At 43.8% G+C, this 12,535-nt stretch overlaps 1 protein-coding gene across 4 annotated transcripts in view; it reads right to left on the bottom strand.

Moving 5' to 3' along the window:
• Positions 1-12,535, bottom strand: part of LOC140682096 (DDB1- and CUL4-associated factor 12-like) — a 205,373-nt gene that overhangs the window by 57,368 nt on the left and 135,470 nt on the right. For all 4 annotated transcript variants that reach the window (XM_072923022.1, XM_072923020.1, XM_072923019.1 and 1 more), the window contains one exon: positions 9,322-9,484. In XM_072923022.1, coding sequence (XP_072779123.1) covers positions 9,322-9,484 — 163 coding nt within the window. The remainder of the gene's footprint in view (positions 1-9,321; positions 9,485-12,535) is intronic.

The following is a 12,535-nucleotide window of genomic DNA, read 5'->3' as shown; positions in this document are numbered from 1 at the left end:
GATGTAGGCGACGTGCTGAACTTCTGATAAGAGAAAAATAAACAACCACCTGAAGACTGAAAAAAACAGAAGTCCTGTCTGTCTCTCAGTACTGGCACAGAACTTTTAAGGGGTCTCCCCATCAGGGGGATCCTCGGGGAGGGTTTCCACAAACTGGTGCCCCTGTGTAAAAGTGCAAACTCGGCAGGAAGAGATTGTGCCAGGAGTCTCCTTGACGAAAGCCAGAAGCCAGAAAAATTCTTCCGGAGGTGAATATCTTGGCATCTCAGACACTTGGAAAACCCGGTACAAGGGAGCTAGATTTCCATGAGCTGGTGGTTGGAGCACAGGCAGATACCCGAGGACGACAGACTCATTAGGGTCAGGTAAGCTGTCAAGGAGACAAAATGGGGAGTAACCTCTCGAAAACAGAGGCGGATGTCGTGTTGCCGCAGGCCTCCAGCCAGGGAATAATTAGCATTGACTCCATGATTGCAGAAGGCTGATCAATTGCTTTATTATATCATCTTATCCTATATTATACTATACTTATTAAGAAACTCAGTAACTCTTACAGACAGTCCAATAAAGCTTTGACCTAATTGGTCAATTAATCCAAACACCACCCAGTGTCCAATTAAGAAATCACCCTTTGGTAAACAAATCTCCATGATACATTCCACATGTGGGCAACAGCAGGCGCAACAAGTGGAGATAAGAATTGTTTCTCATTCTTTCTCTGATCTTCTCACAGCCTTCCCTGGGAAAATGCCTGGGAAAGTCTGTGCCTTCTCTCTGTGGCCAGAGAGCAGCTGCCACAGATGTTGTTAATGATCTAGAGATAATGATGAGGCAGCATCCAGTCCGGGTCTCTAGACAGGAACTGGAAGCTTTGTTATCCTGGGTGAGGGAGGAATTCCCCAATGTTACAGTTAAAGATTTATTTGACCCAGATCTATGGGAGGATGTTAATATGGAACTCTATCATTCTGCGACATGCAAAAACCAGAAGGCTGCGAGCCTTCTGTCAGTCTGCAGAGTTGTTTATGAGGCAATTCATGAGGCAAAATGCGGAAAACCTCTTGCAAAAGGTGCTTTGCAAACACCCCAGTGAAACAGGGGATTTAAGGGTTAATAGGGAATTTAGAATGATTTAGGCAGTAGATGCATGAACATACGGTGTACATTATGGACCCCCTGAAGAAAATCTGTTACCTATCAAAATTGTGCTGAGCCGACAAGAAAAAGGGGGGCCTCTGATGGAAATTGCTTAGCTTGCTGAAAATGCGAAGCAAAAAGTCGACTGCGCATGCAAAGACATCTAAGTTTGAAAGTTCAATAGTGAGGAAGACGACGGCAACTTCATCTCACCAGACCCCAGCCTCATTTTTGGGACGACTGACTCAATAAAAGAACGAACTACGCGGTCGCAGCTAATTTCCATACCATGCGGAGAATGGGCGGGGATAGTGATTGAATATGTATAAGCGCTATCGAATATGCATGACTTTTGTGAATAAATACGGGGATTTGGGAAGCCGGGGTACACAGGATTTGGGAAGATTTTGCCCCCTTGTGTCCAGCGCTGAATAAAATACGTATCTACTTTACAACCCTTGGTTGTGGAGTTATTACCGTATATCACCAGGGGCTGCAGGGCGTTCCCTCACAGGCAGGAGAGCCGGGGCCCGCGGCCCCTTCCTCCGAAGCTGCAGAGAATCTCCAGCAGAGTCAGAAGCCTCCACAGCCCGCCCCCCACAGTCCGGGGTGAAACTGCTCCCCCTGAATCACAAGAGGAAGGCGTCATCCCTGTGAATGCGGGCACGGGGTTGTCCCGGGGGGGCGGGGGAGGTGGGCGGTCGGGGGAGTGCAACCCAGGCAGAGCCCGGGAGGGACCTCGGGGCCGTTTCAAAATTCAAATTGCTCTTGGGACCATTGGATCAGGCAAACATGGCATTTTTCGAATTCTTTACAACTCCGCATGTCTCGGGAGCGGCGGGGTCCGGAACACACGTTTCTCCAACCTCCTCCCCACCTTGGGGGACATTCCAGGCAGCTAAGCCTGCCTCCGGAGCTTCCGTGGCAACGCCTCTGCCACTTGGCGGTCCACCCACAGCTCCTGCCCCTGCCCATGGCCCGAAAATGACGTCAGACGTCAGAGGCATCTTTCCAGCCCCCCCCCCCCCCCCCCCGTTCAGCAGGGGCGGGCTCGGGGCCGGCCGACGTCAGCTTTGTTCCACCACCATTCGCTTCCGAGCCCCAACCCAGGATACAATGGGCGGGACCTGGATCGAGTGGGTCCGACGTCATCCTCCCCCTCTACCCCCCTTCCCGCCAGACTGCATAGCCTCCGAGTCTGCCCAGGGCCCCTCCTTCCTTCATCCAAGCGGCAGCCTCGCCACGGGGGCTGCCAGAACCTACAGCTATGGCTGTGCCCCTGGACTCGGTACTGCCCACTGCAGATTCGGGACTGCCTGCTGCAGCCCGAACACAGCCTTGGCAGGGCTCAGCAGCACCAGCACCAGCGGCGACTGCAGCAGCAACAACCGATCCCTCTGCAATCCACCGAGCGGAGCCTGGACCCAGATCGGGATCCTCGCAACCAAACTCTGCAGCAACAGCGCCCCGAAGTGGAACAACAGTACCACTGCAGCAAGTTCAACCACACTACAGACTAAATACCATAGTCTCAGAACCTCTGCTTGAAAGACAGTCAGGCCAAGCCCTCAAAACACCTTTTCCAGTCCCCTTCTCAGGTGAACAAAATACAATGAATATATTCCCAGGTAAATGGCAAATGTCGGGACAAGACACAACAGCTGCAGCACACATTCCAAAGAGTAGTCAGGAGGACAGAGCTCAAGCCATGAGTGCTTTAGGAGCACAAAACCCACCAGCTCAAAATATCAGCGGCAAAAATATTATAACCATCACAGACTCACAAGGCATTCCTGTACCATCACAGGCCCCACCCGGCTTTCAGACCATAACAGTCAGCACTCCAGTACTTCATATGACTGCCCCAACAGCTTGGTTTCCGGGGCAACAGTCCAGCTCCATGACTCACCCACACCTTTTCCCATTTTCAAAAGACTTTATATGGCAGCTCTTTCTCCAGCTCAGGGAATGTGCTCAGGAATTCCTACCACAATATGGTGCACACTTTCCTCAAACCTCCTTTCCAGTGCAAGATGGCAACACCCTTTCTGCATCCTCTGTAAATACTCCCTACATGTCTACATCGATGCCATCTGCACTGCCACCAATGCCGGGTTCAGCCATTGCACCCTCATTTCTCCTGTGTGCAGGACCACAAATGTCCCTCCCCATGCCTCAAACAGGAGGGGGAGGGGTTGAATAATGATTTTAAACTGTTAAGATTTTAGCTGAGGGTTAGAACCAGTTCATATTGAAGTTAGATGCACCAACAATAGGTGAATGATTATTAACTGTTGAAAAGTACCATAGAAAGAACATATCAAACCCTAAAACATATTTTAAATCAACAGAAAGGGGGAGTAGATCAGGCTGCACCTCAGAGGAGGTTGAGTAAGGCTCTGTATGTTTACAATTTTTAAAATAGCTCTGCAGGAGAGCCTGACACCCCCCCCCCCCCCGCTTTACAGACATTTTCTGAACAACAAAAAAGCAAAAATAAAGGGGCACCCCCCAGTTTTAATCAAAACCTTAGATCCAGGACAAACAGAAGGACCACACAACCTTATAACATGGGGAAAAGGTTTTGCTTGTGTTTCTACAGGTGGAGGACCCAAATGTGTCCCAGCGAAGAATGTGAAGCCCGCTGGCACTCCCGCACCAGGCAGTACTCCTGCTATACAAGCCAAGAAGCAAGCACCCAGACCTGAACTGTGCAGAGTCATAAAAAGAAAATGACCTGCCAGAAACAGCTCGAGAAAATAATGGAGTTTTATTGTTTGCGTGCATGCATGTTGCTTTTGTTCTTTTGTTTTAGATTTTGTATTGAAGTTTTACCTGTAAGTCAACCAAAGACAAATGTCTGGGTTGCTTTAGCCAAGTCTGCAGGCTCTGCTGCCATTTGTCTAACTGACACAAGCCCTAACAAACCTTTTTCAACCTGTTTAATTAGAGGACCTTTTCCAGAAGGTTTTGATAATGCTAACTCAGTTAAGTTCTTCCATTACCCTAAAGCAGTCAAACAAGTTAGGATGTTGGCTCAGTAAAGAAGTAAAGGCCACCTCTACTATAATCAGTGATTTAATAATGGATGACCCATCTTAGCTGAACAGTGTATTTGATGGTTTGAGCTTTGCATCTTAGATAAAGGAACTCTGTAAAGTAAGTTTGATTATTCTAATAGTAATAAGTGTAGTTTTAGTAGCAATACCCTGTATACCTCAGAGTGTGCAGAAATTAGTGGTTAAGTCAATATTTAGTATCTCAAGTTGTTCAACAGAACTGGGGAGATGTTGGAAAGGATGGATAAATATAATTGCCTGGCAGAAGATTCATCCCACACCTGTAACCCTCCCCTGAAACATCAAGTGTCTGTAACCCCATTGGCCCAAATCTTGTTCCAGCCCACCTTGAAGCCCCCTGATAAGGGGTCTCCAAGGGGCCAGATGCTCTCTTAGAACTTCTCCCCTCTTGGATCTTCCTCCCTCTTAGATCTTCCCCCTCTTAGAACTTCCACCCTCTCCTAGAGCATCCTTTCTACCCCTTGTCTCTCCCCTCCCCCATCCCCTCAAGCCTTGCCACGTGCTGCGTCTGGCAGCTCCAAGCAAGACCTTTCACCATCCCTAATAAACCTTATATTCTAAGAGCAGCCTTCAGAGATCTCTCATCTCCATTCACCAAAGCCGTCCTGGAGCACAGCGTTCCCTACAACAGAGACCTGATGAAGACTTTACTGACTTCATCCCTGGGACCACTGACTCAATTCAAGACCACCAACCCAATTCAAGAGAAGAATTGCACACACATGAAGGACTAATAACCTCATTTTAATACAAAGAGGGGATGGGAGATGCTGGGGTTATGCATATGTATTATTTTGGGAAATAAATAGAAGGCAAAAATCCTTGTGCGGTGCGGTCACTCATTTTGGGGACGATCCCCACGGTGCTGCCCTCCGGTGTAATAAACATACCACTTTCTAATTTTAATTAATTAGAGTGTCTTTGTCTCTGATTTTCGATTTTAATGATTCAGGGTGCATGGGATGCATAAAACCTTCAGGCCAGAAGAAGGTGCATCCTGGCAGACTACAAATCCACAGAATATGGGCATGGATTTGTTTCCATTAAGCAGAAATGTCTTGAGAGATACATCCAGTTCAACGAACTGGGCAGACATCAGGAAGAAAGAACTGAAAGAAAGAGACTTTGCTATAGCAGACACAGATAGCATTGCATTGCCAGTGAGATACGTGAGACGAAATGAAAATCCTAGATGAGAACCTCTGGATCATGACGTGGTCAAAGATTTGATAAAAGCAGTGAAAAATAATGGTTTGGGACCCCCATACTTCAAGCAGCTTTTGAGACGCACATTCAACAATTATGACTTGGCACCTTTTGACTGTAGGTATATTGCCTTGACAATTTTTACAGATTCACAACTCCTGCTGTGGGATGCAAGATGGCGAAGGGCTCTCCTTCAACTGAGGAATAGTTATGCAGGAGGGCCGCATACAGCTCTCACACTGGCTCAATCAGCAGGAGATGAACCTCATGACAAACCTGAAGTCAGCTGATTTGCCTTGAGACATGATTGCGGACATTAAATAGGCGGCACAAAAGGCAATTTTGCAAACTCAACCAGTTGGAACTCCATAAGGCATTTACACAGAAATAAAGCACGGTCTTTCTGAACCCTTCACTTCATTCATCGATTGTCTCACGCAAGCAGTGGACAGACAAGTAAGTAATGAAGTGGCGAAGCCACATCTGCTTCGAAGCCTTGCTTTTGCAAATGCCAATGCAGAGTTCAAGCATATAATTAGTGCCATGCCTGGTCAACCAACCATGACTGAAATGATAGAGGCATGCAGTAAGGTGGGCACACCTCAGCACATCGCAGCAATCCAAGCAGGCGTATGGGGAGAACAGGTTGGGAAACTCCTTCAAGCGTAGGATGAAAGACTTTCAAGAACCTTTGCAGCTCTCCATGTAACTCCTCAACAAGATAATTCCACAGAAATAATAGCAGCAGAACTCACCAAAAGGCCATGTTTCAAATGTGGGAAATTTGGGCATATAACAAAATATTGCCCAGAGTCTGCGGGAAATGCGACAGCACCAAATCATTGCCCAAGATGCAGAAAAGGGAGACACTATGCAAATCAGTGTTATTCCTAATATGACATAGATGGAAATATTTTACTGTGAAAAGTGTTTCCCAGCGAGTGAAACCACTGCGTAAAGATACAAGTATTAGTAGATTCAACTACCCAAAATTTCTCTGAAGACAGAACATTTGGGAAACTTCAATCAGATCTTATCTGTAGGGTCATCAGCTCGTTCCCCAATGATTTGAAATTTGGGAATTGCTGGTAGTGAGCTTGTAACCTTTGTTATTTCTGTTTTCTATAGGTAATACTGATAAATAGTGATTGTTGTTAATATTACATGAATGCGTAAAAAAAGGTTGTCTTAACCCTTTCAAACACTTGCTGCTAATATATTGATTATATAATGTGAATTCACTGATTTTTGTAATAAGAATTATTATTAAGGTATTGTGGTATTTACAGCCGGCTTTCATATGTTTTACCATCTCTTTGTGTGATCACCTACAAGACACGTCTCTTCAGGATCCTGCCTTTTGTTTTCTAACAGCTTATATGTTTTCTTTATCCAGAGACTGCTAGCCTCGTGGCTTTCTTCATTTATTATTACAGAAGTACTCCAGCAGAGAGTCCAGCTGTAACATTAACTTTTTTCTTTGGGTTTCAGTTTTGTACTAGGTAATCAGTCTCTCATTCACCTGCACTTCCTCCACCTTCACACTCTCAGTGTCCAGATCCAGGCTCATAATCCCGCCTGTGACCACTTTCAGATCTTTGAAGAAGAGGTTTGCTGTGTTCAAAGAACCTGTATCCTGAAGGAAACTTCGGAGGGATTCAATTACTTGATGATTTGATTGGTTTTTAACCCTAAGGTTTTTTACTCATAACTGCTATTTTTAAGAGCCTTATTTTAAAATGTGTTAAGTGACACCCACCAATTAGAGTTCGGGCTCTGGCCAAGCTCTAGCTCTACTCAGATGGGATGATTGACAATAAACCCAGATGTTTTCTGCATCAAAAAGTATTCAAGTAATTTTGGCTTGGCAATTTGACCCTCTATATATGACAGCTGAACCTACTTTTAAAGTGAGCTTGGAGAATCATTATCCATGAATTTTCCAATTCTCTACTGATCTGAGGTTTATCAGCTGCTGCAGAATGTGGGATGACAGTTCAGTGTTGTAGTGCTTAGTAATTATATAATTTTGCATGTATTATTGATTATGTGTATTATCTGATTGATTCCTAATTACTGTTACTTTATTCTTTACTACATGCATTGTTTTGCTCTGATGTTTCCTCATGCTCATAACAAAAGAGTGTTAGTAATAGCAACTTATATTGTTATCTTACATGTCTCTATGCAATTTTGCAAAACAACTGATCAATATTTTATTTCTCATATCAGGGCTTATTCTTCACTTCCAGGATTTTGAGAAAATGCTCCAGTCCCTGCGGGGATGTGGGTTTGCTTGTGTTTTAACAGGTGCAGAGTCCAGGTGGATTTCAGTGAAGAATGTGGATCTCTTATCAAGTGCAAGAAAACACTGACCACTCCACAAGCAGAGAAGAAGACACACAGATGTGGATTGCACAGAGATTCCAACCCTTTGTGTTTCGCCCACAGAAGATTGTGGACTTTGGGTTTCTTTATGGGTGTGGGAATCAACAGTGTTCTAGAATTTTTAGATGATAGAGGGATGATCAAGAATTCCCAAACTAGAGTTCCAACAGGGGTGTTACTGGCAAGATGTTCAAGTGACAAACACGAGCTGGTAAATGACCTTTTCTCATACTATAGAAACTTCCGTATCTAAAAGAAGCAGACCCTTGTGGGACTCAGATTCAGTCAAAGAAAGAAACTGAGAGTTTCTAGCCAGGCAGATGCCTGGGAAAGAGTTGGAAAAGAAATTAAATAATTCTTTATCTCTCTTCTTTTTCACATTGTTTATAGTTAAGTTCTATCACAATGCGTCAAGTACTTTGCACCAATGCTTTGGGTTGTTTCCACTTCAGAACCAATGGATTTGGTCCTTACGAAGCTCCGTATAAAAGAGCAGTGTATTTTAAATAAATCAGAGTTTTACTCTCAGCAGCCTTCTGGTCAGAGTCTCTTCATTCCCGTCCTGCCTCGACAGCGACAGAACCTGACATTTATCTAGACAGCGCTGTTCAAAGGACAGTAACCACATAAATAAAAATTTCCTAATCCTTGCCTACATGCATTTTTTAAAATAAACTTGCCCAATAAAGTGATGAATGCCTAGAGTTAAGTTAAATAAGGACTAGCAACTTATTAATCTGGGATTAATATGGTTTCAAATGGGCATCACAGCACAGTGCCTTCTCATGCTTGAAAATAAAGGGTATGGGAAGAAGCTTATGGGACCATGTACCCTGCAAACCCCCAAGCTTGACCCTGGTGTAAGGTTCAATTGTACATACTACATTCACATCAGAAAAGGAAAACAGCACTAAAATCTGCAAACTTTTTTTTTTTTAAGAGTAAGCTTTTATACATTTAAAGCAAATAAATACACACTGACAATTAAGTGTCTCACTCATGACTTGAAAATTACAAAGCAAGCATTCACTCACAGCACTGACTCCCAATATGATAGGACAGAGCAGACAACATGGGGGTTTTTTCTGTCCCCAGAGAAAAATAGGAGAATAGGCAGTATTAATAGTGGTACAAAGACTGGATTTGCTTTGAAATGAAGTAAAGCAGAACAAGACACAGTAAAAAATAAGCAGAAGTAAAATGCACAGTGAAGTTCAGTAATAAGTGAAATGCATACTTTTAGAAGTTCAGTAATATTTGGATGGCATGCAATTTAGTTGATCATAAAAACACTGATGTTGTCCTTCATTAGATTTCAGAGTTGATTTTACATTTGGTTTGTTGGTTGCTCAAGGAATAATGTAATAAAAACAAAACCTATATATGCTATTAATAATTTAGTCTATCACATGAAAAAACCTTCATATTTATTGGAAGCTTATCTTACTGCAGTCTTAAAAGATACATCTGCAAGCAAACCATTTGAAGCACCCACTGACAAGTTTCTTACCACTGCCTCGTTCTTTCGAACAGACGGATTTAACATTGTGAGAAGGCTGCCTTGGATCCAGAAATGAGACATGTGCCTGTGATCCTACTGCATACACTGACCACTCCGGACCATAAGCCAAACACACATTCTCCCTGCAGTATGGCAACTTTGTGGAAAGTAACTAGAAACAAAGGAAAAGACAAATCAACACATTATGATAAGAGAGCAAAACACTAATAAAACAATTCTGTAAACTGTGTTCAAGGAAGTTGCAGTGAAAAAACCCAAAATGCAGCTAAAAAATAAGTTCATTGCAACAATAGAAGTTTAAGAGAAAAGCAACCTGACCCAGAGAAAAAACACCCCCTGAAGATTAGATGCCTTATCTGAACAAAAGAGAGGTGGATAAAGGCTGAACCATGTATTATGCAAAGAACAATGGACATTTTGGCATATTGTTTTACATCTTTCTAAGCTGCTATTTCTTCAGCAGGTGTACACACACATTATCTCAGCTGAAAAAGCTTACTTCATACAGTAGTATAGATATTTGTGGGTTTGATCTATAATTACACTTAAGTGCAACTTCCTTTATGAAGACTACTAATTAAGTATCAATTATACTCTCTATGGAACAGCTCAGTTCAGCTCACCCAGAACTGGCAGAAAGTTAAGAGCACACCTCACCCTTAAAAGAAGATGAGTGGGAAGTTTCTTTCCCCAAGTTCTAATTTTTAGGACATTGCATTTTACTTAAAGATTTATGTGTTTGTCATGGTTTAGGAATGGTATTCCCCAATTTAGTGTTCCCACTGAATCACCCCAGACCACACACTGCTTACACCCTTCCCCCCTCCACCTCCCCGTGCAGTGGGCTGAAGAGGAGAATTGAAGGCAAAAAAAAGGTAAAGGTCATGGGATGTGATAAGAACAATTTACTAGAAACAACAATGAAATAAGAAAATTAACAGTAACAACAACAATACTAAAAGCAGAGTGTACAAGAGGTGAACGATTCACACACGGTTGCTCACTACATGGAATCCGGCACCACCCAAACGTACACCCCATAAAAACAAAAAAAAATGCCATCCTCTGCTGTCCCCTCTGCCCATGGCATGATGTGGTAGTGAATAATCCCAGGGTCTGGACTCTGCCCCTCCCAACTGCTGCAAAAATTAACCCTGTTCTGGATAGAACCAGGACATTATCCAACCCTTATTCTATACCATCTAAATCATGCCCAGATCCTACATCTTATATATATATATATATATATATATGCACACACAAGCATGGATACCATTCTCTTAGTCAATGGCTGTCCACTCAAAATGTCTTCCAAGACAGGAGGGCTGGCGTGCTGTCATCTGGTTGCTGCATCAGGAGCTCATGGCTGGTGTATCTGGAGCAATCAATCCTACTGTCCATGGTAGTTGTGGCACACAGTGGCAGTGGCATTCAGCAACCAATATTAAACAATTCAACATTACAGGCTGTTCTCACCCAAAACCTATATCTCCTTGAGGCATACATTGCATTCCCCCATCCCTTTGCATTATGTGGCAAATGCACCCAGGTCCTGGAGCAAAAACAATACCACAGATGAATTTGCCTTTCCTTGAGGCAGGACTGATCCAAACTGTCTTCCCCAACACATTTATCATATGCACCACAGGGACTTCTATGGTATATGAAGGTTTTGATAGGGCAGAGCCAGCTTGATTAGTAGAGCCTCTAGAGTTAACTAACCAGGTGGACTTCACTAAATGTGTATACCAATGTTTGAAAAACCAACTTCTACCTGAGTAGCGATGTCTTCCCACAATTCAGCTGACCAGATGAGTTTCCCTCTATGCTACCAATTGGTCTTTTTCTGTTGATCCAGCCACCCCCACAGAGCATTTGCTACCATCCACGAGTCAGTGTAGAGGTAGAGTGCTGTCCACTTCTCTCATTCAGCAACACCTAAAGCCAGCTGGATGACTTTCAGCTCTGCAACCTGACTTGATCCAACTTGTCCCTTGGTAGCTTCTGCAACTCACCATGTAGGACTCCATATGACTGCTTTCCATGTTTGATGTATCCCTACAATACGGCAGAAAGCATCAGTAAAGAGAGTGCAGTGCTTTTCAGTTTCTGACATCTGATTATATGTGGGCCCTCTTCAGCATGTCACCTTCTTCTCCTCTGAAATTAGTCTGAAATTTTTGCCTTCAGGTGAGTTTGTAATGACTTCCAAGATCGCTGGGTGATTGCGGTTTCCTATTCAAGTTCATTGTGTGATCAGAGCAATCCACTTACTCCCCATGGCATCGGGGGCATGATGTGTGGAAGGTAATTTTGCTTTGAACACCCAGTCCAGCACTGGCAGTCAGGGTGCCAGGAGGAGATGTGCTTCAGTGCCAATCACTTCTGAAGCAGCTCAAACCCATTCATAAGCTGTCAGTATCTCTTTTTCAGTTGGGGTGTAACAGGCCTTGGATCCTTTCTATCCCTGACTCCAGAACCCCAGGGGTCATCCTTGAGTCTTCCTGGGTGCTTTTTGACAGAGGCTCCAGGAAGGATGGTTCTCCCTGGCTGTGGTGTAGAGTATATTTTTCACATCTTGTCCTCTCCTGACTGGCCCAAGGGCTACTGCATGAACACTGTCCTGATTTAATTTATTCAAAAGCTTGTTCTTGTTCAGGACCCCACTTGAAATCATTCTTCTTCCAGGTCACGTAATAGAGAGGGTTTACCATCAATCTGACTGTAATCTGGAATATGCATTCTCCAAAAACCCACAGTGCTAGGAAAGCCTGTGTTTCCTTTTTGCTGGTTGGTGAGGACATAGCTGCCATTTTTCTTATCATATCTATTACAATCTGATATTGCCCATCTTGCCATTTTACTCCTAAAAGCTAAATTTCCTGGGCAAGTCCCTTGACCTTACTTTACTTTATGGCAAAACGTGCTTTCAGGAGAATCCAGATTATCTTCTCCCCTTTCTCAAAAACTTCCTCTGCTGTCTTGCCCCATACAATGATGTAATCAATCTATTGCAAGTGTTCTGGAGTCTCACCCTTTTCCAATGCAGTCTGGATCAGTCCATAACAAAGAGTGGGGCTGTGTTTCCACCCCTGGGGTAGGTGGTTCCAGGTGTACTGAATGCCCCTTCAGGTAAGAGCAAACTGGGGCCTGCACTCTGCTGCTAAAGGAATGCAGAAAAACACACTGGCAATATCAATGG

Source organism: Taeniopygia guttata, chromosome W (assembly GCF_048771995.1).
Source record: "Taeniopygia guttata chromosome W, bTaeGut7.mat, whole genome shotgun sequence".
NCBI classification, from domain to species: Eukaryota; Metazoa; Chordata; class Aves; order Passeriformes; family Estrildidae; genus Taeniopygia; species Taeniopygia guttata.
Note: the sequence above shows the minus strand (reverse complement) of the source record. Positions and strands in the feature narration are given on the sequence as shown.